This window comes from Ovis canadensis, chromosome 2, assembly GCF_042477335.2.
Source record: "Ovis canadensis isolate MfBH-ARS-UI-01 breed Bighorn chromosome 2, ARS-UI_OviCan_v2, whole genome shotgun sequence".
NCBI classification, from domain to species: Eukaryota; Metazoa; Chordata; class Mammalia; order Artiodactyla; family Bovidae; genus Ovis; species Ovis canadensis.
Window position 1 is genome coordinate 143,607,734 of NC_091246.1, and position 27,863 is coordinate 143,635,596.

Here is a 27,863-nt window from a genome sequence, read left to right on the forward strand (position 1 = left end):
AGCACAATAAGCTTAAAATTTATCTGCAAACTTCAAGGGCAGGGCAGAATTCACATTATTCTTAACATACCAAGCCAAAACTGAAGAACTGGATAATTTTAATATAAATCATCCAAGCTAAAATCCCATATTTTAACTTTACATTTGAATCAGCAATGATTTTTACTGCTGTTTTCTCCCCTTCTATTTTTACCACTTTTTTTTTTTTTTGAGTCTGAATCAGAGAATGTGCTAAACATGTGGCTTGCAGGCAACCGGATTTCTCTAGTAGGAAGCACAAAGAAACATTTTCTCCCTTTACTTGGGTTGCTTTTATTTAACATTCTTAAGAATGATTATCTGAGTTCAAGAATCATATTTCCATCGGTTCTAACAAAGAAGAAAAAAAAAATACTCATTTCACAATTAAGATAGAACCAAAAGCTTTTTCTAGCTGTCAGTCAGTCTCCAAACTAATAAAAACTCCTGGGACTTTATCTATTCTTCCCACAGGGAGCAGAGCTGGTGTAACCTAGGATACCTTTATCTTACCGCTTAGGTGTAAAAATATTGTCTAAGCAGAACTGGCAGATTCACCAAATAAATAAAATAGTGAAATTAGTACAATATTTTTAGATGTATTAACAGCTAAACCGGCTATGTATGAGAAAAAAAATCACTTAAAGCTTGCTTGAACTCTTTTAGATTAGTCTAACAGAAACACACAAAAAACAATGGGAACATCAAAGAGAAAAAAACCATGGAAAAGTCAACTTCTGCTACTATATATAATATCAAACACGTACACATATATATATATTTTAAAAACCATGATGACACAGTTTTGTTTCCAAGTATGCTTTCATATTACAGATCTCATCTTCCATCCTTCAAGTCTGGTTGACAGGATATAGGATCTGCTTCTGTATGTTCTGTATCCTTCTGTCTCTTCCTCCTAGTTTCACCAGTCAAAATTCCATGCCATCCTTTAATAACCATGCTAAACACCCCCTATTCAATGACCTCCAAATGATCAGAATTAACTTTCCTTCTCTGACCTTTAGTATTTTATATTTGCATCACCACCCACCTAAAAAACTGCAAAATGCCAGGCTTCTTGGGATGTTATTGTAAAAACCTTTATATAAAGTGAAGTCCTCACCACCTTGTATGGCCAGAGTTTAAAAAAGAAGTCACAATCGTCGGAAGTCAACACAAGACCTTTTTTGGAAAACACTGGAGAATATACTATGCAGATGATAAAAAAGAGGACTGGACATGGCTCCTGGGGTGTTTGGCTAGAAGTCTCCTAAGTTACATCTCAAAATCTAAAATTATTGTGATCTCTTTTACTCCTTTTGTCTGTGGTTTCCTCTTCTTCCCCAGGGTCACATACCATCTGGTAAACATAGCAGCTGAAGACCCTGCTGGGCTTCTGCTCTATGTGTAGTACCAAGTCTCTGTCAAAGTAGACTTCATGGCTGTACGTCTGCAATGAAAACACAGGCAAATGGGATTTCCTCTTCACATAACCATGTTCAATACTGTTTCACTAAGCTGTCACAGCATCTTTAGGGATGCTCAACTATATACTTGAAGGCAAAATAGTTGCCAGAAATGGTTTATTTTTCATTATTTGTGGATATGCAGATGACTTACGAGAAAAGCATTACACAAAATATTAAGAATGAAGAGTCCTGGACTTAGATGTCTGAACACCCAGATTCTATTGCCAACATTGCTACTATTTCACTTGTGACCATGGGCAAGTTGCTAAATCTTTCACATTCTCCACTGATAAAACAATGATTGGATAAAGTGACATCTACCGTTCCTTACAACTTTTATATTCCATATTACTTAGGAGAGACAAATGCTTCCAAGAGTGCTTGAAAACTCTACATGATTAGAAGTCTCTATTAAGTAACTGTGAGAATTCAATACAGAAACAGAATTTTTATTTTTCAAAACATTACCAAACTTGTAAAATGGGAGGAAATCAGACTGTGGTCAGATAGTATGCCTCAGGAGAAAACATGAAGCTTTAAGACCACTGGTACTCTACTTTCTAGGGGAGAAAGGCTTAAGAACTCATTCTGTCATGTGGGTAGGAAAATCTCTTTCACAAGGTCATTGGTAGAGATAAACCTGGACTGATATGAACACAGTGACATCTGTTCCAATACAAGTCAGCTATAAAGAAAACTCTCAAAACTTTGTATTCTGTAGACTCTACTCACCACATCCCATGACTCCATGAGTGGAATACTTTTAAGTAAAGTTCCATATTCATTACAGTGGAAATCCAGGTGAGCTTTTCCTTCAGCATCTATTTGAGTAACAGCTACCACAGAAAGCAAATCCAACTCATCTTCATAGTCGACAATTTTGAAAGTCTTACGGAACAGAAGACAAAGTAAAATAAATGAGAGGCAAAATCCAGTTTTGATTATTTCTACAGTTGTGGCTTAACTATTCTAACATTATAAAACTATGTAGAAAGAAAAAGAATGGGTGGGAGCATAGATAGAAATGTCATCTCCAAAGGCTGAGCTGATTTACCACACCCTCACACCTTCTTCCTCCGGGCCATGAACACTGACAAACACATCTAAGTCTAGTAAGTGAAACATAAGGCGAAAGTCACAATCATCAGAATATAACTCAATAATTTTCTCATAAGAGATTTCCCTAGGAAGCATGCACATCAACACAACAAAAAAATAAGCTAGTAATTGTTTTTTCAAAGTATTTTGGTCCTATGAACCCTTCTACAAGCAAAATCTCATGAATAATTTCAGTATGAAAGGAGAGGATGATGGGGTGCCCTGGTTCAAACAGCTTGCACAATTCTACTAAGGTTGCGTGGAGCTTCCTGACCTCTATCCCAGGGCAAGTTCATGCTAGTTTGGTTTATTATTTCTGGCTAAAGTCATACCTCTTGTTCTGGGTCATCATCCAGAATGGTGAAACTTCTTTTTACCACCCGTCCAGAAGCTGTAACAGTGGGTAGGTTTTCATTCTATTACATGGAGAGAAATAAAAAGCTATGACAAGTACCGTTATATGTAGTTGATGGCAAGACTAAACAAATTTGTTAAAACTAACCAATCCTTCTCCAACATCCATAAGTCTTTCCTCAGTTGAGAAAATTCTGAATCAGGTTCCAGATCCTCCAATTAGTAAAAATACTTAATTACAATAAAATTTCTAAAGAATAAAATACCAAAATAGGCAAAAATAAACACAGAGGTTACAGATTTAGTATGTGGCTTGCCCTTCTGATTTCTGCCTTAGTATAGTATAGCAAATAAAAGAGTGGCTCTGTTTTTCTCTGCATGATTTTCTTCATGTTCTTAATTTGTATGCTAAAGAAAAAGAATCATTTGGAATTAAAGAATGGTGTGTGATTTTTTAACCCAATTTACCCTAGGTTTGCACAATTAATTAAACCTAAAGGTCAATAACTTATCAAAAAAATTTAAAGAGAAACCCAGAAAGGAAACAGAAATAAGCAAAAGACAAAGTCAATATAATTGACTCTTTTCAAATCTCATAGGTACGTGGGGCTAAGACTGGCTACCCATATGGACAAAATGAACAGACTTTTACAGGACTGTGTTGTTCTTTTCAGCCACACTAAAAGGCACACACATTTGCACATTATATTCTTCTATAGACAGTGATATACAGAGGATTTTAAAGTACTGCTGACTTACTTTGTTCTTCTCTCTGTTGGCCAAAATGACAAAATCTTCAGAGATCTGATGCTGGGCACTATTATTTTCTACTTCACTTAGCTTTAAAACTCTGAAAAGGTAAAAAGGATTCTAAGAACCTGAGATGTCAACGCAGCATCAAAGTGTCAAAGCTGAACTACTGAAAAGAAACTGAACAAATGAAACTTATACTAACATCCCTGAGTCAGTTCTCTTCTCCTCATTACTCCAAAATATTAATATCTGATTACTTAAGTGTCCAAAACTTTCTTCAAATTTAGAGATTTTGTTAAACAAAAAAACCCACTGGACTTGTGGCAACAGGTGCTACTGAAGCAGCTTGCTGAGGCTTACACTAGCTTCCATGCTGAAAGTCATTCTAAAGAACCTCCTCTCTGCATCCTGCAGTAAGTCTTTAATGTTTCAGCATTAACAGTGGCATTATAGGAGATACTTACATTTTTATTTCTGAAGATAGAATTAGTTATCAATGAACAACACTAAACGTTAAATATAATATAGACTGCATTAGCAACTTAGTCTAAGTTTTCATGATAGAGTAATATTTTAAAACTGCAAATGACTTAATACTTTTTTTGTCTTAGCATTATATTTAAAGGTTTGGGTTTTCTGAGTGTAAATGGCCTCACAGATCAAGCTTGTTAAGCAAGTGAAAATAAAATAATTTTCTCACCACCCACACAAATCTTTTCACAGCATTAACAAGCATCAAAAGCACAATGTCCTCAAATCTTAAGAGTCTCAAGTGCAAGTGAAGAGAGAGCAGGGAGGAGCAGGCCCTGTGGCCAAGGAGAGCTGAAGGCCTTCAAGTTTTGCAGGAGACAAAGAAATCAGATTATATTTAAACCTCTTAATTAGTTATCTTAATTAGTGCCAATATTTAAGAGTGCTTATCTTTTAAAACCTGGCAAAAGGACAACACTCTGTGAAACTTATTTTCTTAAACTCAATATAAAAGATGGGTGGTAACAAACAGGAAGAGTGAGATTTACTGAAGCTGAACTATACTTTTTTTGACATTCTGTTAAAAGTTAGTAATCTTTTTTTCATTAAGTTCCTTCATCCTCCTATAAACTGATCTAGAGTAGACTAATTATTATGAAGCATACAAAATAAAGAATGCAGACATCGCCCTTCTTATTCAGTAGATACTCATCGAGCACTTACTCTGCACGAAGACCTGTGCTCCATGCCAGGGTTACGGGTGTCAGCAAGACAGACCCTTTCCCTGTTACGGAGTTCATGATTCCAAAGCAAGATGTTTAAACAGAGAGCCAAACAAATAATTAGTTTAAATTTCTATCAGTACTACAGAAGAAGATTGCATAGTGGACACAGTGAAAATGTGATGGGGGAGCTAATCTAATGAAGGGTACCAGGGAAGGACTCTTTGAAAAAGGGACATTTAAAGGGCCATAAAGGATGAACAGAAATTAGGCAGATAAGGGAAACAGACTCCAAGCAGAGTGCACGGGCCCTCAGCTTTCTGAAAAGGCAGCATGACTGAAGTAAACTGAGTGGGAGGAATCTTTTAGATTGGCTCACTGTGTTGGTCTTTTATCTTAAGTGCAACAGGAAGCCATAAAAAGGTTAAAGCAGAATTCACATGGTTACGTTTCCGTGTTTGTTAATGTTTCTAAAAAATCACTCGCGCTGCCAAGAAGAAAACAGATGTAGAGAGTAAAAAGTAGACTCTTGGAGTCTGGTAAGAAGGCTATTACTACAGTCTAGGCTAGCGATGACAGTGGTCTAGCCAAGATGTGACAGTGGCCAAGGGTAGAAAGAGACAGATTTAAGACATGTCAGCAAAATAAATGTTAGTAGCAAAATAAACTGGATTGATGGGATATGTGGGGTGTGTGTGTGTGAGAGAGAGAGAGTATACAGGCAAATGCAACTGAGTGTTTAAGAACATGGAAACCAATGAAAACCAAGAAGGTAAGAAAGTGTTAAGAATGAGTCCGGACTTATGACATAAGCTCAGATGAGAGGTTTAGGCAAACATAAAAATTTTTTGGAGTTTTGGTGTATACATGATCTTCGAAGCCAAGGGAATAAACAGAAGAATCAAGTAGAAAGGGAACAAGAAAGAGGGGAAAGAGGGTCTAATCCTGAGGACATCTAACAATTAAAGTCTGGGTTAGAAGAGGAAGAACATGAAAGGATATTAAGAAAGATCAGAGAGGGAGGAAAATATTCAGGAGCACTGTGGTGTCAGGGAAACTAAATGAAGAGTGTTTTGATTACATGAAAGATGTGGGTAAACTAAATAAAATAAGGTTTATTTCAAACAACCTTCTACTTCTCCAGCAGTAAGACTGTCTTTTAGAACAAAGATAAATCAGCTCTCATTAATCTTGGAGAAATGAATTAAGACCTGATGTGAAGGAACCAATCTGTGATCTCCTTTCCTTCATATGTCATCCCTTATCCATCAAAGAACTTACCCAAATACAGTATTTAGAGACAGTAAGGGTAAGGTTGAAAGTATAAAGTAACATTTTCTAGATGCCATTCTCTGAGGAAGCACCCTACAAGCAGCTAATAATTTCCACAGTTGGCTCAGTAGTTAGCTGGCAAAAATACAGTTGCCAATAAATACTACCATAAGCCATTTTTAACTTTAAAGTAACTAAGGAAAATACTCACTTGACCTGATTTGGGCCAACATGTATTATTCTGCCAGAAGCGTCAGGGTGGAAGTAGATCCAATCAGATTCTAAAGAACAACATTCCATTTCTTGGATCCCATTTTTTGCCTGAAGTTGGGACAAAATATTGAGAATAAAAATTAAAGGAAAATAAAATAATTTTCAAAACCAGTATCAGTGATAGTCAGTAAGTTAAAGGTATGGGAAGAGAAAATATGAACCAGCTGAACTGGGATGTATATTAGGGATAAATTAGGATACTCAAGCTTGAGAAATCCACAACATTTAAATACAGAAATTTCACAGATGTACCATGCACCGTGCCTCACAAATAATAACTTAAGTTACCATATCTCAAGCATCTAATATGTGTCTGGCACTGGATTACATGTTTTCTACTCATTATTTCTTTTGATCTCAGCAATTCTTGAAGCATATATTGCTATCCTCATCGTATGCATGAGGAAACTGACGCACAAAGAGGAAAAATCATCTGCATAATGTTCTGTACCTACTATTAATAAACAGCAGATTAGCCTTCAAGGTACGTGGATTTTCCCTTATTTAACTGTCATAGTTATGTACTTGCAGTCTCCTGCAACTTCTTTCTCCCTTTCCTATCCTCAACAAATTGTCAATCAGAAGAGTAGACAGCACAAAAATAAACACGCAATGAAACAGGTCGGACAGTCTCCCTGCGTAAGTCGGATATTAAACTAATGCTAAGGAAATGGTCTAATACTACCTAGCACTTAAGTAGAGAGATTTGTTTCATACTAGTATATTTAAACATTAAAATAAAGAAAGAGATACTGCCATATGGATCACATATGTAACAAATGTTTTACATTACACACAGGAGCACTGGGGACTAATACCATCATGGATACATTAACTTTACTGGCTTTATCCAAGTCATTTAATTTCTCCAATGTAAAATGAAATGACACCTTCTTCTTTATTAGATACTCAAAGTTTCTGACATATAAAAGTATTAATTCCACAGCATATACTGACAGGACACTCTGTTCAAGGTATGACACTAGGTGTTAATACCTGACATGCACTAAACATAATCTTGGTTATCTAGAAGCTCATATTCAGGAAGGGAGACAGAAACAGAGTAAGGCCGTGGAGAAAATAAAGTAGTCAAGCCATACACAGGATATTATCAAGCATCCAACCCAGGTAAGCAGAATTTCAGGAGCTTGAACTCTGCCTTAAAATGAGAAAGTGGCTTGAAAGAAGAGATAGCACAATCAAAAGCACAGATATGTTTGTCCATATAGCATGCATGTGCAAAAACGAGAGTAGCAGACAAAATTAAATTGAGAAGCAGAGTGTCTAGTCATGAGACTGGAGAGGCAGGCAGGGGCTACATCAAAGTACTTTGTATGCCATGTTTTTTAATAATTGGAATTTAGCACATTTTATGTATCAAATTAGCACAGGTATTTTAATTTTTCAAGAACCTAATGATTTCTAAGAGAAATGGTGGCATTATTGTATTTTACATATAAGAACATCAATGAAATTAAACATCTTGGTTGCAACCGCTGACTCCCCTAATGGTCCAGTGGTTAAGACTCTGCTTCCACTGCAGGGGGTGTAAGTTTGATCTCTGGTTGTGGAACTAAGATCTTGCCTGTGTTATGCAGCATAGCCAAAAAAAAAAAGGTTAATGTGTCCATTTTGGCATTATCTCCAAATGCTCCTTCATGTAACATAAAACTTAAAACACACACATAAACATGTACATATAACCCATATCTTTCTTTAGGAGACTATTCTCTTTATTATAACATCTAAACACAACATGCGAAAGAAACATTATCTATCTTTGTGTTAAATACTAGGTAGCATTATTATCAGCTTCTGGAGTTATTATTTGCTCGAATGCTAGTTTAAGGCTCCGTTTAATGGAAAGTTACAGGTCATTTTCTGAATTCTTCAGTTCCCCTGCACATATGTTTTTGGGTTACCAACTTTTCTGACAGGCGCAGAAGTAATGCACATATGCATCATTAAGGTAATGTCACTGCAACGAGGTTGTCCAGCCAAGTATTGAAAACTCCCCTGGATTCAGCAATTATTTATGAATATGCTAAAATAAAGATATGACTAAATGTTACAATTAGTAATTATACAAACAGAGTACTAGATAGCCATGCTTGATGTGGATATTGAAGGCCATTTTATACACACACATAAAAGAATATATTATCAGTTCTTATTTAGGAAGAATATAAACTATGCAGGGTTTGACTGGATAGAAATTTCAACAAAAAAGCAATATGACAGAGTCCTTGGTGGCTGAAGGATGTCCACTGCTGGGCTATGAATAACCAAACCACAAACTTGTGGTAAACAGTCCCCAGAATCCACTGGAAAAGAGGATGTTACTGGGCTGGGCCAAACAGGAGGTGCCACATGTGACAGGCTGATGAGAAAACTGAAGGGAAGAACGCTTCTGCAAACAAAAAAAATCCAAAGATACTATACACAATGTTTCCTCATGGCCATGATCTAAAGGGAAATGGATAAACAGACCCAAGACTGTGCAAATCTTTAGGGTGGTGAAAGGTGACCCGGTGACTCTCAAAGCCACTGGGTCCAACAGAGACTGACTGAGAAAGATTCTGGAAGAGAAGGGTGTGGAATAAGCTGAGTCTGTCTCACAAAAAGTTAATCTGATGTATCAAGAGGTTCCACAACTAAAGTAAATCAACAATATAAAACAAGGATATTAAAAAAAAAACCAAAACAAGGATATATAAACAACAGTATAAACCCCCCTCCCCTGTGCACTCCCTCTTCTGCACTCATCTCAACCACTGTACTGAGTGGACTGCATTTTACTTAATCTACCTATCTGCTCTGTTTTGAACTTGTGAGAAGGGACTGTCTCCAGCCAAGTCTGGCATATAGTAGGTCCTCAATAATGTTTACTAAATGATAAATCATTTCTAAAAAGAAAATAAAGAAAATTAATTCAAAGGGTAAAAATTTCTATTGTCTTGCTATATACTCTTTCTTCCTATTCTGCCATATATAACTTTAAAATATCCTTGAAAACTTGTTGTTTCAATGCTTATACTGTGACCAACAAAATACTATCTAATTCTGCTCTGAAAAACCAAGAGCAACAAACCGAAGAAGCAGAACCAACAACACATTCCATCAGTAATTTCAGGGGCAGCCTGAACACATTCCACCAATGATTCCCACTATGGAGCTTCTGAGATGCTTTACATGAGGTCAAGGAGACGGTAAGAAGAAAAACTAATACATCTTTGGTGCCCTGAGAATTTTCAAATGTTAATAATATTTTAAATTCTGGGTAGTACATACAAGTATTTGCTATATTCTTTGTGTTCTCCTGTACTTTCCACTGTTTACAAATTACCGATACAAACTGAAAAGTAATTCCTGGGAACGTGGACCAATTAGAGAAAGTGAAAAGTGAAGTTAGTCAGTAGTGTCCGACTCTTTGCGACCCCATAGACTGTAGCCTATAGGCTTCTCCATCCATGGGATTTTCCAGGCAAGAGTACTGGAGTGGGTTGCCATTTCCTTCTCCAGGGGATCTTCCTGACCCAGGGATTGAACTGGGGTCTCCTGCATTGCAGGCAGATGCTTTACCCTCTGAGCCATGAGAAGCAGAGCATAAAGAATTTCTGATATTAATTTACTACTAAAGCCTGACCACCATGATTTACCAAGGAATTGTCCTTTAGGGCACAAATGTGGAAAACTCCTTTCTGTTTCTTCTTATTAGGTGTAATGATGTAGTGCCAAGGATGGCCTCCAATCTGAAAAGCATTCTCCAGTGAGGACACCTCAAAGAGCAGTGGCGGTGTATCTGCAGAGATGGGCAAAAGGAATTTATTAGCTTCTTTGTTCTGGTAGCTTTGGAACATTCATTAACTGAATTCAACCTTTCTTTGCATGTATCATCTATTAATTTCTACCAATGAGAAATGACTATGTTCAAGGAAATAAAATACAATCTGGAAAGAGGCTTACTGATAAGAAAAGGCAAGTAGCAAACAGCTGCTAGGTTATAAGCCAACTTTCCAGACATCCATTTTCAGGATATGTGTGACATGCAACTGGAGGGCAATAAAGTGGGCTGAAGGTACCTATGATGGCAAAAAAATGACACGGTACACCTAATAAAAGCAGTTGCCATTTAATAAGTACTTCGGTCAGATACTATTTCCAACTCTCATAAAAACCAACCAGGTATTAGGGCTAATAATTCCTTCAAATGTGAGGAAGAGATCTTTCATATTCTAGACTAACAGGTTATATTTAGCAAACTTTACAAGAGAAGTTGCTTAAGTTGCTTAAGTTTATGCAGTAGAAGTGATATTAGTCATAGTGAAAGTAACCACTTGGGACGGGTCTTGTCACAGTGGAAGTTTTATCAAAGGAGAGCCACTACTACTAGTATTAGACAAGTTAATTTTAAGGTAATTTAGATATATCTTGTCAGCAACTGTCTTTTGGAGGTTGACACCACAAAAGGACTATCTGTTAGTGCTTCCTAGTCCTCTTCTTTGATGATACTTAATTTTATACGGAGTGTAACAGACTTACTTTTGGAGACAAGCATAAACAGAAGGTGCTGCTGCTTCTGAAGACTAGAATTCTTTGGGGAGAGCCCTTATGAGGATACTGCTTGGCCTGTCTGGGAAGGTGTCTAATCTGAGTCCTTTGTTTCTAACTTCAGAGTCTAATCTTTGGTTTATGAGGCCACCACCATCTGTAAAGGGACTTGTCTTAGGGAGAGCATTCACTACAGAGTCACATGTTACATATAGAAGTGTGTGTCTGGTTAGGCCTCTGCATAAGGGCAACTTACTACTTAAAGCTACACAAAGGAGAAAAACAAATAATGAAATGTGAGTTCACAAACTGAAGTCTTCAGGAGAAAGAACAGACAGATACAAACAAATCAAGTACATTTAAAATACCCTTGAAGAAACCTTTCAAGGAAAGGGTGATATTCTTAATATATAAAGAGTTTTTTTTTTAAGCAATAAGAAAACTATTGACACCCAAATAGATAAATGGGCAAAATCCATCAGTCAGTAAATTATGAAAGATATATAAACATCATATGTGATAACACGGTGGCTACCAAATGATGGTGGATGAGGAAAAGAACCATGAAGAGAAAAAAGCAGAATGAGAGTTTGAGTCGGGGGTTAAAAATTTAAGTAGGGAAGTTGTAGAGAATATAAAATAGGAACTCATAATGAAAGAAAATTAATGCAAAAAGATGTATTTAAGAAGAAATACTTTTCCTAGAAGTTGCTAAAAATGGCCCCAAAGTAGCATCAGGACTTGGCTCGCTACAACTCTGGTGTATCACCGTTAGCCCCAAGATCCCAAATTTTGGTCTCTAATTCTATTCTCAATTGAAAGGGCTAGGAGTTTGCAAAGAATGGCTGATTTCACATCTGCGATGAGGAAATCTCAGTATTATTAATATTACAGGAATGTTCTTGTACTTTCTTATAAGCACAGAAAATTTTAAAAACCTAAATGTCCATAGTAAACTGGCTAAATAAATTTACAATTTATGCATATGAAAGTGAAAGTTACTCAGTCGTGTCCAACTCTTTGTGATCCCATGGACTATTCAGCCTATAGAATTCTCTAGGCCAGAAGACTGGAGTGGGTAGCTTTGCCCTTCTCCAGGGGATCTTCCCAACCCAGGGATCGAACCCAGGTCTCGCACATTGCAGGCAGATTATTTACCAGCTGAGCCACAAGGGAAAGTTACACATATAATGGTACATAAATTAAGTTCTTAAAACCTCCAGGAGCTTAATTAGCATGTGCACACATATAGAGAGGACTACTCTTTGGCAAAGATAATACGACAACTGCATTCAAAAAGTATCAGAAAAAAATATAATGAAAACTAAGTTCTCCTTCCATGTGATTCCCTCAAAAGTAACTATCATTTATCATTTTTCTGTGTGTCCTTCCAGATACTTCAAGCAATCCTCAAAGCATGTGCTCACATCTATATTTTTAACATATGCATGTGAATACAACACAAATGAGGCTTTTTATACACATAGTTTTGCACTCCTTTTTTCACTTACTAATAAATATTGGAAACTTCTCTATAAAGGAGCAAAAATAATTCCTATTTCTTTTTAATAATTAAGTTTATGACATAGCCAAACAATGAAAGAATACCAATGTCACCTATCAATATATATAGTTTCCAATCTTTTGTTGTTAGAAAAATGTTATAATTATATGTTTGTCATTTTGTACACATGTGAATATATCTGGGATAAATTTATAAAAATGGAATTGCTCAAGGAATACATGCCTTTAAATTTTCAAAATATATTGACAAATTGTCCTCCACAAGGGATTCCAACAATAAACAACAGTGTCTCTTCTATACTTTTACCAATGCTGTTACCTAACTTTTTGATATTTGAGAATCTAAATAGAAGTATCTCATGGTAGTGTTAACTTGCACTTCTCTTTATCAGTGACATTGGGCTTTGTCCTTTCCTAATTAAAAGTCACTTATATTCCTCTTCTTCTGCACAATATCCTTTGCTCATTTTGTTGTTGTTGCTACGTTGTCATTTTTTCTTACTGGCCTGCAGAACTCATATATAATGAGGCAATTACCCCTTTATAATGTATGTTGCAAATATGTCCCCTATTTGTTGTTTGAATTTTGGTTGGTTTGTGTGTGTGCTTTTATTTACTTTTATTTCTGCTTTTACCATGAAGCACTTTTTATGTAGCCACATTTAGCAATCTCTTCTTTAATGGCCCTGTGGTTGTGTCAGAAAGGTCTTCTCAACTCTGCGATAAAAGGATTCTCTCAGTTTTCTCACAGAACTTTAAAATCTTTGATCCACCTACTGTTTCTTTAGATGTAAAGAGACAGGACTCCAACTTTATTTTTTTCACAAGACCATCTATTAAATAATCCAAACAGAAATTAATATTTGTAATATATTAACATTTAAAAGTAGATTAGGCTACAGATAACTATAGGCAATGAATCTAAAAAATTATATGGTGAGTGAAAGATGCCAGACAAAATTACATATCATATGCTTCCATTTATACAAAACTCTAGAAATCCAGAGTGAAAGAAAGTACATTCACTGGTTGCTGAAGGCTGGGGATGGAAGGAAATTGACTGGAAAGGGCACTGGGGAACATTTTGGAGTGATTAAAATATTCTAAATCTTGATTGTGGGAGTGGTTTCATGGATATAAATATTTGGCAAAACTCAAATTGTACAGTTTAAATGGCTGCATTTAAGTGCATGTAAATTACACTTCAAAAGAGTTGATTTTTGAAAAAGCAAGTTACGAAACAGTGTTCACAGTATGATTCTCTTTTGGTTTTAGGCATATATACATTCTAAGATTACCCAAAAAACACAGAGGTGATAGCAGCTAATGCCATGCAGGATGACTGTGAGTGTTTTAAACTTTCTCTATTTTATCATTGTTTCCTAATTCTTCTATAATGAAAATGAACTCCTTTGTCTTAAAAAAGTTACTTAAAGTTAAAATAAGTATTATTTTGTATAGGTTTTAATGATCCTGAAAAACAAATCTAGAGAAATAAACTGGATTTCAGTCAACATAGTCTGAAAAAATACAGTTTCCAATATAATACATTACTCTTCTAAGCTAAATGTCTAACAATTACTGTATTGTTTTACAATGGCACATGATTTCATAGATCATATTTTCAAATGTTATTGTTTTAAAGCTGATAAAAATGAGGCCCATAGAGGTTAAGTAATTGCTCACTACCATACCACCAATTAGTAGTGGAATTTCATTCTCATAGGAGCAGACCAAGATTGTGATCCCCAATCCAGTCTTCTCTCTGTAAACGGGGACCAAAATCACAGCACAATCAGAGGCTCCATGAGCTTTTTTTATTACCCCGTTCTTTGTTTTACTTGCTTATTATCTGCATTTCAAAGAGAATAATGCTACCATTTAGGGAAACTCTCTTCAAAATAATACATATTAGTTATCACTGGAGTCTGTAGTTTTCAAATTCTTAACAGATTCCTGCCTTCTGTATTAGGAAATGGCAGTCCACTCTAGTATTCTTGCCTGGGACATCTCATGGACAAAGGAGTCTGGTGGACTGCAGCCCCTGGGTCACAAGAGAGTCAGACATGACTGAGTGACTGAGCACACACAGGAGGTACTGCTAAGGCTGCTTTTACAAAACTGCCTAATTCAGCTCGCCCAAGACGCCTAAGAATTTGAGTAATCTTTTAAAATTTTATTTTGAGCTTCTTGGATAATTGGCTATACTGAACTCTCTCAGTCCTCACACTTTGTTATTTACTAATAAAAAGAACATTTCCTTTCTCACAATTAAGTCTTTCATTTGTTTCTTGATCTGTTGATGATGTAATATTATATAATAATAGAAAAAAATTGTATTTTGACTCATATTAGAAAAACCCTTGGAGTTTTACCTAAATATGTTTGTTTATTGGTTAGAAGTAAATGTCTGCAACATGATAAAAAATACTTTTTAATGAACTAAGAATAAAGATAACAAACATTAGGATAACAAAATATATTTTCTTTTTAAATTTACTCATGATTTTTACATCTATCTGTATTAAGATAGATGCAGATTGTATTGATGAGATGAACTCTGGTCAGTTATGGTTTATCTGACATACTTTGCTCAATTTTGTAGCAGTTTTCTTTTCAACAAACTGCTGAATTTGATAAGCTAATTAAACATAGAACATTTTTATTATACTTATAAAATTGTATATAATTTTCTTTTTTTGTGCCTTATTGATCTTTAAGTTGGATAAATTTCACTGAATTGCAAAACTTGAAGTTCTAAAGGAGCTAAGGTATTATCATTTGTTGCAACTTATTATTCTGTAGATAAGGAAATCAAGACCAGAAAGGTAAAATCACTTGCCAAAGGTTAGAGATCTCTGGCCAAGCAAGGCTCAGCATCCCCAGGCCTTTATTTCAATGAATAACAGATTTCTGTGAACACTTATGCAAAAGCAAGGAGCATAATGAATTGAATTTAGGAAAAAAACATTTGGATGATTACAATTAATCACTATCAATACAACCACTTAATTTTTAACGTGAAAAAAGTACTATATTGTAGCCATACCTGTGATTTTAATATTACAAGGAATGCCAAAGGGAGCCTCTCCTACAGTTCCAGTAGTCCCACCCCATCTGCATGCACACCCTAAGTCAAGTTTCTGTTGCATGAACTAAAAACAAAACAAAACAAAAACGGTGGCTTTAGCACCTACTTATTTGCTGTCTGGAGAGAGAAAAAAGAATTCAAATTCACATGTATATGACAGAGGAAATGTCTTTAGCTATTTAAGGGCCTTTCTATTTCTCTTCCCACCCCTCTTTTAAAGGTTACTTTGCCTTTCTGCATTTGTACAGTTTTGTAGAGCTGAAATCTATACCAGAGCCTTATGTTAAAAATATCTCCTTAAAAAAAAAATCATACCTCCATTCAAATCTCAAGTTAATCTGAATATGGCAAATTTGAATTTTCTCTACCTGCTTGGTGATGGCTTGGAAGCTATAAAGTCTGACCAGTCCTGAGCTGTACATCACAATCAGTATTCCATGAGACAAGGTGGCATCTGTGACATTCCCGAAAATCTGAGGGGAAAGGTAGACATCACCTGAGAAAAGACCAGAAGGCCAGTCCTCTGAGTTTTCACCGTGGTATGTGTATCTGTTTAATATTCAGTTTACCACTACAACACTGCTGCCTAACATTCCAACTTCATTATAATTTAGGGACTTGCAGCTAAGGTATTATTAGGGGTGAGTGGTAACCTCCAGGGTCTGAAACTGAAGTCCTAATGGGAATTTAATATATATCCTTCAAAATGATGCAGCAGCTTTCATTTATTCCAGTTTATTCAAAATCTTGTAATAACAAATCCCTTGCCTTATGGACACAGGTGTAAACTGAGCCCATTTAATTCTACCATGCAATATTTGCATGGCTGAATAAATACCAGGGCCTATTCTTTATAAAATATTATTTATATAGGGACCTTTTTCAGCTAGTGGTGAAAAGATCTGATCTAAGAAAGTAATTCTAATAAAAAATAGCCAACTCGAGAATTTTATCATTACCTTGTTCTTTAAACATCTAATACTATTTGATTTTTTAGTCATATAAAAACCAAACATGTTAAAGACCAAATACACACAGAAACATTTAACCTAGCTGATCTCGAGTAAGGCTTTGGCTCCTTGTTCCCTGTCTCTGTTCTGTGCACTGGATCCTGTTGTGATGCTCCACAGAGCTCTGATAAAGAACTTGATTTTGTGCCTCTGTTAATATTTAACAAAAGCCAACCAACATAGGCAAATATTCATAGCAAGGAAAGAACAAGTAGAAATTAAGTGAAAATCTGTTTCTGTTTCCACTCAAGATAAATCACTTAGTAAAGGTTTATTACCCCAGCAAAGAGCTTAAAGTACATTCTGAACCTGGCCCCCAGGTAGTCTTATTACGCATGGTAAGTGAAAGATGTACTTTAGTTTCAAATAACCACAATCAAAATCAAATCCCTCAGATGATTATCTTGATGTAAGAATAAATAGAAACAATCTATAACTCCATTCCTGTTGTAGACTGTAATAAGTGTACACAATTACTTAATCCACAAGCACAAAGAGAACAATTACATTCATAAGTTGTGTTTTTTGTCATCTCTTAAAAGGCTAATTATGGCTGGCTTTGTTTTTGACTAGCCCATGACTTTCTATTCCCTGATCCTTGTTCCCCACTTTGTAAAGGATTTGTGTAATTCAAATGTATTTTCAAATAATGAATGCTAAAATAAAGTAGCCACTCTATTTTAAAATGTGGTTTAATCTCTGGAGTCAAATATAAGTTCAAATTCCAGTTTCTCCATTTACTGCCTTTAGGATTTCGGCAGCTGCTTTTAACTTTCTAATTAAAAACTTTACCAAATACCTAATCAACAATTAAACAATAATATCACATCTTAATGTCAAAAAATTAATATTATAACTGAATGAGAAATGAGTTCTTACCTCTTTGTTGATCTCCAGAATCCCTATGAGTGAAAAAGGTAGCACACGGAACACTGCAAGGTACAGCAAAACAGGCTGTTGAATGCCTGCCTAAAAGGAAAGACTAACATCACAGACAGCTCTCAGGAATATATTAAAACCACTATTTTCCTAGTGGTTACCAGTGGGTAAAGGGGACAGGCAAGGGATAATACAAGAATTAGGGCATTAAGAGGTACAAACTACTACGTATAAAACAAGCTACAAGGATATACTGTACAACACAGGGAATAACCCAGTATTTTATAATAACTATAGATGCAGTATGGGCTTCCCAGGTGGCGCTAGGGTAAAGACTCTGCCTGCCAGTGCAGGGGACATAAGAGACGTGGATTCAATCCCTACGTGGGGAAGTGCCCCTGCAGGAGGAAATGGCAACCCACTCCAGTTTTCTCACCAGGAGAATCCCATAGACAGAGGCCCCTGCAGGGCTAAATAATCTATGGGATCACAAACAATCGGACACAACTGAGTGTCTGAGCACATAAATGGAGTATAACCTTGAAAAATCATGCATCATTGTATTGTACACCTATAATGTACACAATACTGTGTAACAACTATACTTCTATGAACATTTTTTATAAAAAACTTTTAATTAAAAAATAAAAGCACTCTATTTTCATCAATTGAAAACCATCCTCTATCAAACTGAAAAGCTACTTAAACAGGAAAGCCTACATGTTCAAAATATGTCCACTAAACCTTTAGCCCTTCAGACACTACAAAATACACACACACACAAATCTATTAAAGCAATCATAACAGTAAGCATTTCTTAACAACACAATATACTTTGTAAAAAACATACTTTATATAATACATAACAAAATGTATGTATGTACTAGGTAATAGATGTTATAATATAAATTAATATATTGGATTATAATATAACACAATTTAGTTTATATTGTAAATTGGAATTCTCATCATCCAGAGCCTAATCAAAAGACATAGCATTATCATGGTATATCATTTAACACTACACTAACATGGCTAAATGAAATAGAAAAAATGTCAACAGTTAAAACTTGAGTGATTTATCTGCTTGAAGAAGGTAGCTTCTTTACTTTGAAAAATAAGGTTTAGTGAATATTTTTCTGCTATGGAATGGAAAGTAATCTGTTGTACTTCCCCGGAGTGCCTTGAAGAGAATATTTTAAATTGGTGGTAAACAATTTTGATACCATGCTTCAGAAATCAAAGATCATTAGTTCTCTCATAACAAATTTTCAGACAAGTTTCTCTGGAAACAAATTATTTTACTGAATTTTTAAAGATGCCTACCTGCCGGGCCAATGTTGAACCTTTGTTCTGAGCTGACTTGACAGCAATGACTTCTTGCGGAGTGTCCCAGCTCAAGTATCTTTTAAAAGAATAAAGAGAAGTTTACTCATTTGGGTCAGTTTCCTTATACTTCAAATCAAAATATAATAGATATTTTATAAGCGAACAGTTTTTCAGTTACTTAAATTATAAAAGTAATTAATTAAAAAAATAAACAAAAGAATTCCCTGAAGATCCTCATATGCATTTATTACTATTTTTATTTATATATATATATATATATATATATAATTTTAATCCTTCTGGAGTCTCAATGAATAAAAATTGTGTTTGATCTGTCAATATTCAAAACTTTGAAAACCAAAAATCATTTCTGATGTAAAACAGAAGTCACAAAAAACATTAAAAATGTTACACTCACATTTGGCATGCTTATATTCATTCTAAAAATTTACATCTAATTTATAAAACTATGAGTTTATAAGTAACAGTTCTTAGATTACACTAGGCAGGTAATTTAACTGCAACAGACTAGCTTTCAGAAAAATCTACCAAAAAATATATCCCACATTAAAAATACTATCTGTAAAAAGTAAATTTTTTTTTAAAAAGGGTATCTGACAACTACTAGAGGTTAGTTACTTATGAGGAATACAAAGGTAAATGACAAAGGGTCTCCATCCTTAGATCTTCAAAAGCAGTCATGAGGAGAGATAAATAGATTTATAAACTGAGATCCACATATACAATGGAAAACTTACAAAAAAAATCTTGAAATATCCTAGACCATAAATCTCAATTTTTCATAATCAAATTTTAAACAATAGTCACAGTTAATACCTGAATTTGCAATATGAAGCAAGATATATTTTCTCAAGGACTTTTCCCGTAGTTGCTGATATACGAAGTAGCCAATTATGAGCAGTCAGTGCTATGAGTGAGGACTTATAATCTGATGGATTGGGAAGCATTTCTCCCTTAAAAGAGATAAAACTGAAACTGCTTGATCATGAACAATCTACAGTAATCCATATCCAAAGAAAACAGCTAAACAAATAGTCAAGTAAATTTTAAAAAGAAATATTAATGCAAAAATAAATAAGATGAGGAAAGATTAAAACTGTGAGAAATGATTTTCATTATTAATTTATTAAGTCAGCTTATTCACATAGAGTGCTTAAGCAGTACCTGAAATAATTATTTTTTCATTTAGTCACCAAAATTGTACCTCTTTTGTGACCCCACAGACCGTTGCCTGACAGGCTCCTCTTTCCATGGGATTTTCCAGGCAAGAATACTGGATGGGTTGCCATTTCCTTCTCCAGAAATAATTATTAATTATTAATAAGTAAGTATTCAACAAATGTTAGCCAATCATCATCATAATAACAACAGTAATACAAGTAATACTAATGATGCTGCTATGATAACAATAAGAGTTCTTAAAACCAAGTATAACATTAGATAGCATAAGTGATTAAGAGTCATTTTCTAGAACAGAGGTTTCTTTATTCCAAGACTTGTTTTCCGATTGATAGAAGTTAAAATGGGAAAAAAGCAATTTATCCCACTAGTCACTGTGGCTCTACTCTAACTCTAGATGGAAAGCTAACATCCAGAACCAAAGCAGCCAAAGAAGAACAGAGATGGACCTAGTTTTAAAGATAATCCCTGACTCCAATGAACTACCCCCCAAAAAAGGCACATCCGCCACTGCGGAGCTGCCTTAGGTTGGAAGTCTAAGGCAGGAAGAGAAAGAGAAGCCAAGGGTTCTACTTTGATTTGTAGAATAAAAAGGGAGTTGAAAGATGAAAGTTAAGAATAGAGAAGTTAAAATTAATCTGATGTTGCTTCGGCTGAAAAGTGAATAGAAAAGAATGCAGGCACATTTATTTTACTTACACACCTTAAGACTTGTCACCTCTTTCAAATGGTAGGGAAAGAAACAAGGTTTTTGTGTGTGTTTGTTTTCTGGTTGTGAGTGTGTGTTTAAACTTATTAGCTACTCAAGTCTTATCCTAAAATCATAGGCAATGATGTAAATTTTTTTATTCTTTGATGTCTTACGTAAGTATTATCTCAAGGAATTTTTACAGTTTTAAAAAATATATCACCTATATCTTGCCTATTAAAAAAAAATTAGGTAGCAAACGTAATAGGTTTGAACTATTTTCCTACTAAAAGTTGTATTTCACACAGTCTCAGAAGAGAAGGGTGCTAGTTTAAATTTAGTTTCACAATGAGTATATTAACAACAATACTATATGCTTTGTTGTTTTTCTCAATGGAAAATCTTGGTTCACTTCAAATAAGAAGAGCAAAATGTTCAAAGAGAAGTGAGATTAGGAATTAGGTTACTGGAAACTTTATTTTTGTAAAGATTGCTCTAAATTTTTGTTGCTTCGCATTGATGTCTTTCAAAATTTTTCTCAATTAAGAAATCTGTCATCCTCTTCCCCTCATCAATGAAAGTGGATTAGAAGGCTTTAAACAGTTATTTTTAACTTTCAATAAGGAGTTGGGGAAGAAAATGCAGATTTAAAGCTTCTTATTTTTAAAAAGGAAACTTCAATGAAAAGAGAGTAACTGTCCAGGGAAAACTACAATTTTATGTACAAACAAGTCTTTTTTTTTTTCCTTTTAAAGAATTTTAATAATAAATGCAAAGCATAACCTATTAACTTTAAACATTATTTTTGGTCATATATTCTGTTTTTCCTAAAAAACTAAACAGCCAGATTGAAAGACTGGGTTAACATGCTGCAGTACTCCATAAATGTTTCTTATAACACTGATACCATGGAAAATTAATAGTTAGAAATATAACTCAAAATAGGAAGTTCTATGATCAAAAGAGTTGGGAAAATGGTTTGACAGTAACCATGCACATTAGTATTATTATAAGTATTGATAGTACTAAAGGCTCTGTGAAGTAATTCTACAAATAAATTTGTTTCCCAACTTCTCTAGCAAGGTTAAGATGTTAATATCTTATGAAAAAAAATGTTCTGAAAAATACACACAGGGGTAATATGGATATGATGGAATGAGTTTACCTATTATTTTATTTTTCATTTTTATCTTATTATTTCCTAAGAAGATTAATAGAGGAAATCCATAAGAATCCACTTTCAGAGTCATGAAACATAACTGCTGCCCTAAATATTTTGTTGTCTCAATATATTAAGTAGAATAATCTCTTAAACACTGAGAATAACTACAAACTAGCTTATATTGCTTATGAAACCTTTAATCAGTTCATAACATTTTCTAGTTTTCAAGATTAAAAAATGGTATTAAAAGTTAAAAGTATATTCATAGTATTAACATATAACTTTTTAAGACAGAAGTTACTTCATGAGGAAAAATAAAAATAAAAAATATGCTCTCTTTTGCTTCCTTTCAAGGTTTAAGAATCACTATGATACTTAAACGGGTTATTTCTTTATATAATATAATAACAATAAGCAGTTCTTCTAGACTACAAATGCTTTAGAAACATGCTATAAAAGCAAATCTTACCACTGGGCATTCCCATAATAAAGCATCTTCTATTTTTTCTGATTTGGAACATTTTGGCATTTCATAAAGTTTTCGTGGCTCTGATGCAACACTAGGGGGAAAAAACATTATTCTTCTTCATAAATAAGATAGTGTTTGCTTGGATTTCAGCGATTTTTTAAATTCAGAGATTTGGAACACCAAAAATACAACTTGCTGCTTGCTTTTGCTTTCCTCTTCTTAACTAAATGTCAACATAATTTTTTAATCACAAAATTCATAATACACATTCATAGAAAAATATCAAATATGTAATAAATTATAGTAGCACAAAACTATCCAACATTAATATTTTGGTTCAGTTATTAATATTTTGGCTCATTTCACTCTACTTTTTCTTTATACTTATACCCACCTGCAGATCATTTTCCAAAATTAGAGCATATTGAATTGTTTCTTTACCTTTTAACATTTACTACCAATATCTCTGTTGAATTCCACCTTCATAATCTGTTATTCCAACATTGTGAAATGAAAATTAAAGAGTTTCTTTCTTTCAGTAGAAAACTAGTAGATGAAAAAGATAAAAAAGGAAACTTCCCAAACCAGAAAGAAAAAAGAATTAGAAAAAAAACACCAGAACATCTAAGGACTGTGGGATAATTAGAAAACGTGTAATGTATACATAATGAGAATACCAAAAGAAGAAGAAAGAGAACAAAACAAATGTGGGAGGTATCAAACCAATTATATCAATGATCACTTTAAATGTGAATGGTCTAAAATACACCTGTCAGAAGACAAACTGACAGAGTGAATAAAAAACAGGACTTGAATATATGTTATATACAAGTAACCCACTTTAAATATAGACACAGATACATTAAAAGCAAAGGGGTGGAGAAAGATATACCATGCAAATACTAACTTAAAAAAAAAAAAGCAAGCAAGCTGGAGTAGCCATATTCATATCAGACAAAGCAGACGTCCGCACTGAAAATTATCAGGGATAAAGAGTAGAATGATATAATGTGAATGCATCTAACAACAGAATGTCACAATATTGAGACAAAAATGATGGAATACAAAGAGAAACACACAAGTCCACCATTATAGTTAGAGACTTCAAAGCAACCTGTCAGTATCTGACAGATCCAACAAGTAGAGTCGGTAAGAATATAGCTGAACTGACCAGTACTGACAATCAGCTGGCTCAAACTGACATCTTTAGACTACTTCAGCAACAATACATTCTTCTCAAGCCCATGTGAAGAGCTCACCATGACAGACTACACTCTGGGTCATAAAATACTACAATTTAAAAGACTAGAAAAAAATATAAAATATGGTCTCAGACCACAATGGATTTAGGTTAGATACCAATAACAGATAGTGGTAAAATCTCAAAATATTTGGAGCTTAAATGACACATTTCTAATTAACACAGGGGTCTGGCTTAGTGGTAAAGAATCCAACTGCCAATGAAGGAGACGCAGGTTTGATCCCTGGGTAGGGAAGATCCCCTGGAGTAGGAAACGGCAACCCACTCCAGTATTCTTGCATAGTCGGACATGGCTGAGCAGACAGCACAACTGAGGGGCTGAGCACGCACAAAGAAAAAAGGATGCAGGGAAAACGGTGCTTAGAGGAAAATGCATGGCGTTTAATATATACTTTAGGAAAGGAGAAATGCTTCTGGGCTGGTGAACACATGAAGATTCAGGAAGAGTGACATGCTCAGAGGGCATAGAATTTCTGTGCTCCTTCCCACATACCTTGCCCTGTGCATCTCTTCCATCTGGCTGTTCCTGTGTTATAAAGTTTTATAATAAACTGGTAATCTACTAAGAAGCCAGTCACCAAAAAAAAAGTCACACACACACACAAATCAAGTATTTCGTGATTCAATTTTTTTGAAATGTCCACAATGGGTGAACCTATAGAAACAAAGCAGGCTAGCAGGTGCATAGGGCAGAGGGTGGTGAAGGTATGGTGGCGATAGCTGAGGAGCAGTGTTGAGATAATGAAGATGTTTTAAAGTTAACTGTAGTGATGGTTGCCTATACGAACCATCAATGGTTCATCAAGTCATTTTCACTGAATATGAATTTCAAGGATGTAAAAACTGAATTGTATGCTTGAAATGGGTGAATATTAAGCTGTTATATAAGAAAATAACCCTACTTTTTTAGAGGCGCAAACTTAAGTATGGCATGTTTGGAATATGTTTTAAAATATTTAGCAAAGGTATAAAGGAAAAGGATATGGGGACAGATAAGCAAATGTGGCAAAAATCTTGATCCTTTTTGAGTCTAGGTAATGAATGTATGGGGGCTCACTATTTATATATATACTATATCTACTACATTAGCAAGTCTGAAAATTTTCTTTTAAAACAAAGGCAAGTACTTTCAAACCAAAATACAGAAATTCTTCTCTAAAACAGCATCTAATTAATAGGTACTTGGATCTCCTGACATCTGGTATCCCTTAGGCAGAATAAACTACTACACTCTACTCAGCAATCTGTCAATTTGCCTGCATTATAAATTCTCTTTAAATTGGTATTTACACAGATGAAACCGCAGCCTTTAGGTTTAACAAGATGTTAAATTACATGCATTTTATACCCTACCCTTATTTTGAACCTATTTTTCCATTCTGTTACACTAAGCACTAATGTAGGCATGTCTTTCAACAAAAATTAAAGGTCAACAGTCAAATGAATTACATCAAAAATTGTCACCAAGATACCTGCTGACACAGCACCGATAATTGTTAAAATATATTCTTCCTCTCTCATAGGCTATAGGTGATTTGGAATGAGTTGTCCAAACATTCTTAAATTTAGTACTTTCCTGAAAAACACAAGGAATTTCGGTTTAGGAAATAACTCATAAGTTTCTACTGTGCACCAATCTTAAATTGGATATTTAAATTTACAGTTTTCAAAATAACTTCAAGTACGTTCTTAAAAAATAGTATGTTCAATTCTTCCTCACTCTGCCCTCACATTTCGGCTTAAGTGGGGTAATTAATTTTTAGAAAAATTGTTTGCAAGATATAAGAAAGTTAAAACTAAAAGCATGTGCTGCTGCTAAGTCGCTTCAGTCGTATCCGAATCTGTACGACCCCACAGACGGCAGCCCACCAGGCTCCTCCGTCCCTGGGATTTTCCAGGCAAGAATACTGGAGTGGGTTGCCATTTCCTTCTCCAACGCATGCATGCATGCTAAGTCGCTTCAGTCGGGTCCGACTCTGTGCGACCCCATAGACAGCAGCCCACCAGGCTCCTCTGTCCACAGGACTCTCCAGGCAAGAACACTGGAGTGGGTTGCCATTTCCTTCTCCATAAAGCATGTGACGGTTCTGCTAATGGCTATTTACTAATCCCCCAGTTTCAAGGCCGGGATCACCCTGCCCATCACTTGCGATCTTCTTAAAAGGGAATTATACTGCGTAAAAACTGCAGCCCAGCAGTAAGCTTGACCCTCCCCTACGCTCCCCACCCCCGTCGCCCCGCTGCCCTTCGTTCCCCTCCCGGCCGGCAGGCGGTCACCTGGCACACCAGCGCCCGCAAGATGCCCAGGTTCGTCCTCTGCACCATGCCCGCGTCGCGCGAGAAAAAGCCCAGCGCCCGGCGACTGAGCCGGCCGCACACGTTGGGCTTCTGGCTTGGGCCCATGGAGGCGCGGGCCCGGCGCAGCGGAAGAGGGGCGCGCCCCTTACTCCCGCGCCGGGAAGCGGCCACTATCTCCGAACCTCCTGGCCCCAACTCCTCGAGGAGCCCAGAAAAACTGACACCGGGAGCTGGGCCCGGAAGGGCACAGCTGTGGGGCGAGGGACGACAGAGCCGGCGCCGCCTGAGAGCGGAGATTGGGCAGGAAAAGAAACCCCCTTCCGGGCTGGCTGGGCAAACGCTCTCCAGCTCCGGACCCAACTGCAGACACTGCAACGTACTTAACGCGCAGTCTGCCGAAGCCGTTCACTTGCCGGGAAACGTAGTTCCCAGTGTCCGCAGGGGGATCTTGGCTTGTACCCAGAACTACAATCCCCATCAGGCAGCGGGCAACGAGCCCTTGCCTAGGCCCCGCCTCCAACCCGCCGCGGCCCCGCCTCCAACCCGCCGCGGCCCCGCCTTACCCCGCCTCCTCTGGCCGGGCGGAGGCTGCGCCGTGGGGTTGGCGTGGCTTTCCGGCTCTGTTCGCGACGCCTGGGGAGGATTGTGGGGGCGCTGTGCTGCCGCCTCTTGGTCTCTGTTCCGTGTTCCTTCCGTGCACTCAGGCGTCCGTCCCTTGCCACCCCTGTGCCCCCACGCTTGTCAGTCCCCGACTTTCGCTCTGGGAGCCCTGGCTGGGTGCCGAGAGGGGGGGCTGTGTCGGGTGCGACCGCCCCTACCCTCCCCACAAGGCAGCGTCCTGTGAAAAAGAAAGGTACGCCCTCGGCTTTCCCTTCAGTCATAACGTTGGATGTTGTGGATGGTTAAACATTTTGGGTCCTTGAACACTATGCTTTGTAATTATGAGTTAGTGGTGAAAATGCTGGGCTTACTACCAAAGTAGACTTGAGGCCCTCCCCTCCTCGGCCCGTGGCTGAGGGTTTTGCGATAATTGCTGCATTTTCCTTCCTCTCGCCTTTTCCCCCTCCTCTTTATTGAGGAATGAAATATCAAATATTACATTGTTGTTACACTGCCTAAGATGTTCCACGTTGATTCCTCTAAGATAACTTTGTGAGTGGCCCTCCCGGTCGGGTCAAGTTTCCTGTCATATCCTCAGGGGCTGTGTCACTGAGGATATGCCACTCTCGCCACACTAAGTTTTCAGTAAGCGTGTCCCAGAGGAGACCCATTGCTTTGCCTGTAAGTCCCTTGAGCGTGGTGCCTTTGCGTCTCCCACGTGGCCTCTTATTTAGACATGGGGCTAGGGTGTGATTGCATCGGACTGACAGGGCAAAAAGTACAGTACTCTGTGAGTGCGCTGTTTTTAAGCGTTTAGGATGAAACTTTTTAACCCTGCTAAATTTCCACCCTGCTAAATTTCCTTTGGGGCCTGGGTTTTTGCTGATTTTTCATGACTTATTTACAGCATACTGTGGAGTGCTTTGTATATTTTTAGAGAGCGCTATAATAGTTAATTTGGTAATTCATGAATGCAGCTGTCACTGAGAAAACAGACCCAGAAAAGATAACTGGATTTTCTTTGGCTGAAATGAAATTCAAATCATTGCTGAATTGAATTCATCTTTTTTTTTCTCCTTTCCCTTCACCCCCATTTGCTTGTCTTTCAGTGGTCTCACAAACAAGTCACCCAAGGGACAGTCGTCCTAGCTCCCCTCTTTTCCATCACCTTCAACCAAGTACTTTTGATTCTGTTATCCATCTACTCTTCATATCCCCCCCACCCCAAGTAATTTAGGGCCTCACCATTTTTTCACATTATTATTAAGTAGCCTCCTCTCTGCCTTACTTAAATACTTCAAATTCCAACCTTCCACACTGCTGCCAGTGATTTTTCTAAAGCAGAAATCTGTCATTTCCCTATTAAATCTT

At 36.3% G+C, this 27,863-nt stretch overlaps 2 protein-coding genes across 8 annotated transcripts in view; one reads left to right on the forward strand and one right to left on the reverse strand.

Annotated features, from left to right (window-relative positions):
• Nucleotides 1-296: 296 nt before the first annotated feature.
• On the reverse strand, nt 297-26,426 carry DCAF17 (DDB1 and CUL4 associated factor 17). 4 transcript variants are annotated; one of them, XM_069577229.1, is made up of 15 exons: nt 26,273-26,409; nt 25,067-25,170; nt 22,334-22,424; nt 20,040-20,127; nt 19,652-19,788; nt 18,812-18,890; nt 17,486-17,575; nt 15,965-16,069; nt 15,555-15,660; nt 10,090-10,232; nt 6,369-6,478; nt 3,699-3,789; nt 2,918-3,001; nt 2,220-2,375; nt 297-1,468 (listed from the first exon to the last, which is right to left on the reverse strand). In XM_069577229.1, the coding sequence occupies exons 3-15, from the start codon at nt 22,357-22,359 to the stop codon at nt 1,301-1,303; spliced, it is 1,383 nt and encodes a 460-aa protein (XP_069433330.1). In that variant the 5' UTR covers nt 22,360-22,424; nt 25,067-25,170; nt 26,273-26,409; the 3' UTR covers nt 297-1,300. The 4 variants fall into 4 exon arrangements, with proteins under 4 accessions (XP_069433330.1, XP_069433329.1, XP_069433328.1 ...); XM_069577228.1 differs by having other exon boundaries at nt 25,872-26,407; XM_069577227.1 differs by lacking the exon at nt 20,040-20,127 and having other exon boundaries at nt 25,872-26,426.
• The window catches only part of METTL8 (methyltransferase 8, tRNA N3-cytidine), an 85,401-nt gene continuing 83,416 nt past the window's right edge, over nt 25,879-27,863 (forward strand). Inside the window, exon 1 of one of the 4 annotated variants that reach the window (XM_069577231.1) lies at nt 25,879-26,745. The gene's annotated coding sequence lies outside the window, so the exon portion shown is untranslated. The remainder of the gene's footprint in view (nt 26,746-27,863) is intronic. The other 3 variants (XM_069577235.1, XM_069577234.1, XM_069577236.1) reach the window with 3 other exon arrangements.

Coding starts and splice junctions, on each gene's coding strand:
- DCAF17 (XM_069577227.1), bottom strand. CDS start 25,997: ATGGGCCCAAGCCAGAAGCCCAACGTGTGCGGCCGGCTCAGTCGCCGG. Junction 16,070..17,485: donor TTCTGGAGATCAACAAAGAG/GTAAGAACTCAT, acceptor CTTTCCCCTCAG/ATTTTCGGGAATGTCACAGA. Junction 3,002..3,698: donor CCAACAGAGAGAAGAACAAA/GTAAGTCAGCAG, acceptor TCCATGTAATAG/AATGAAAACCTACCCACTGT.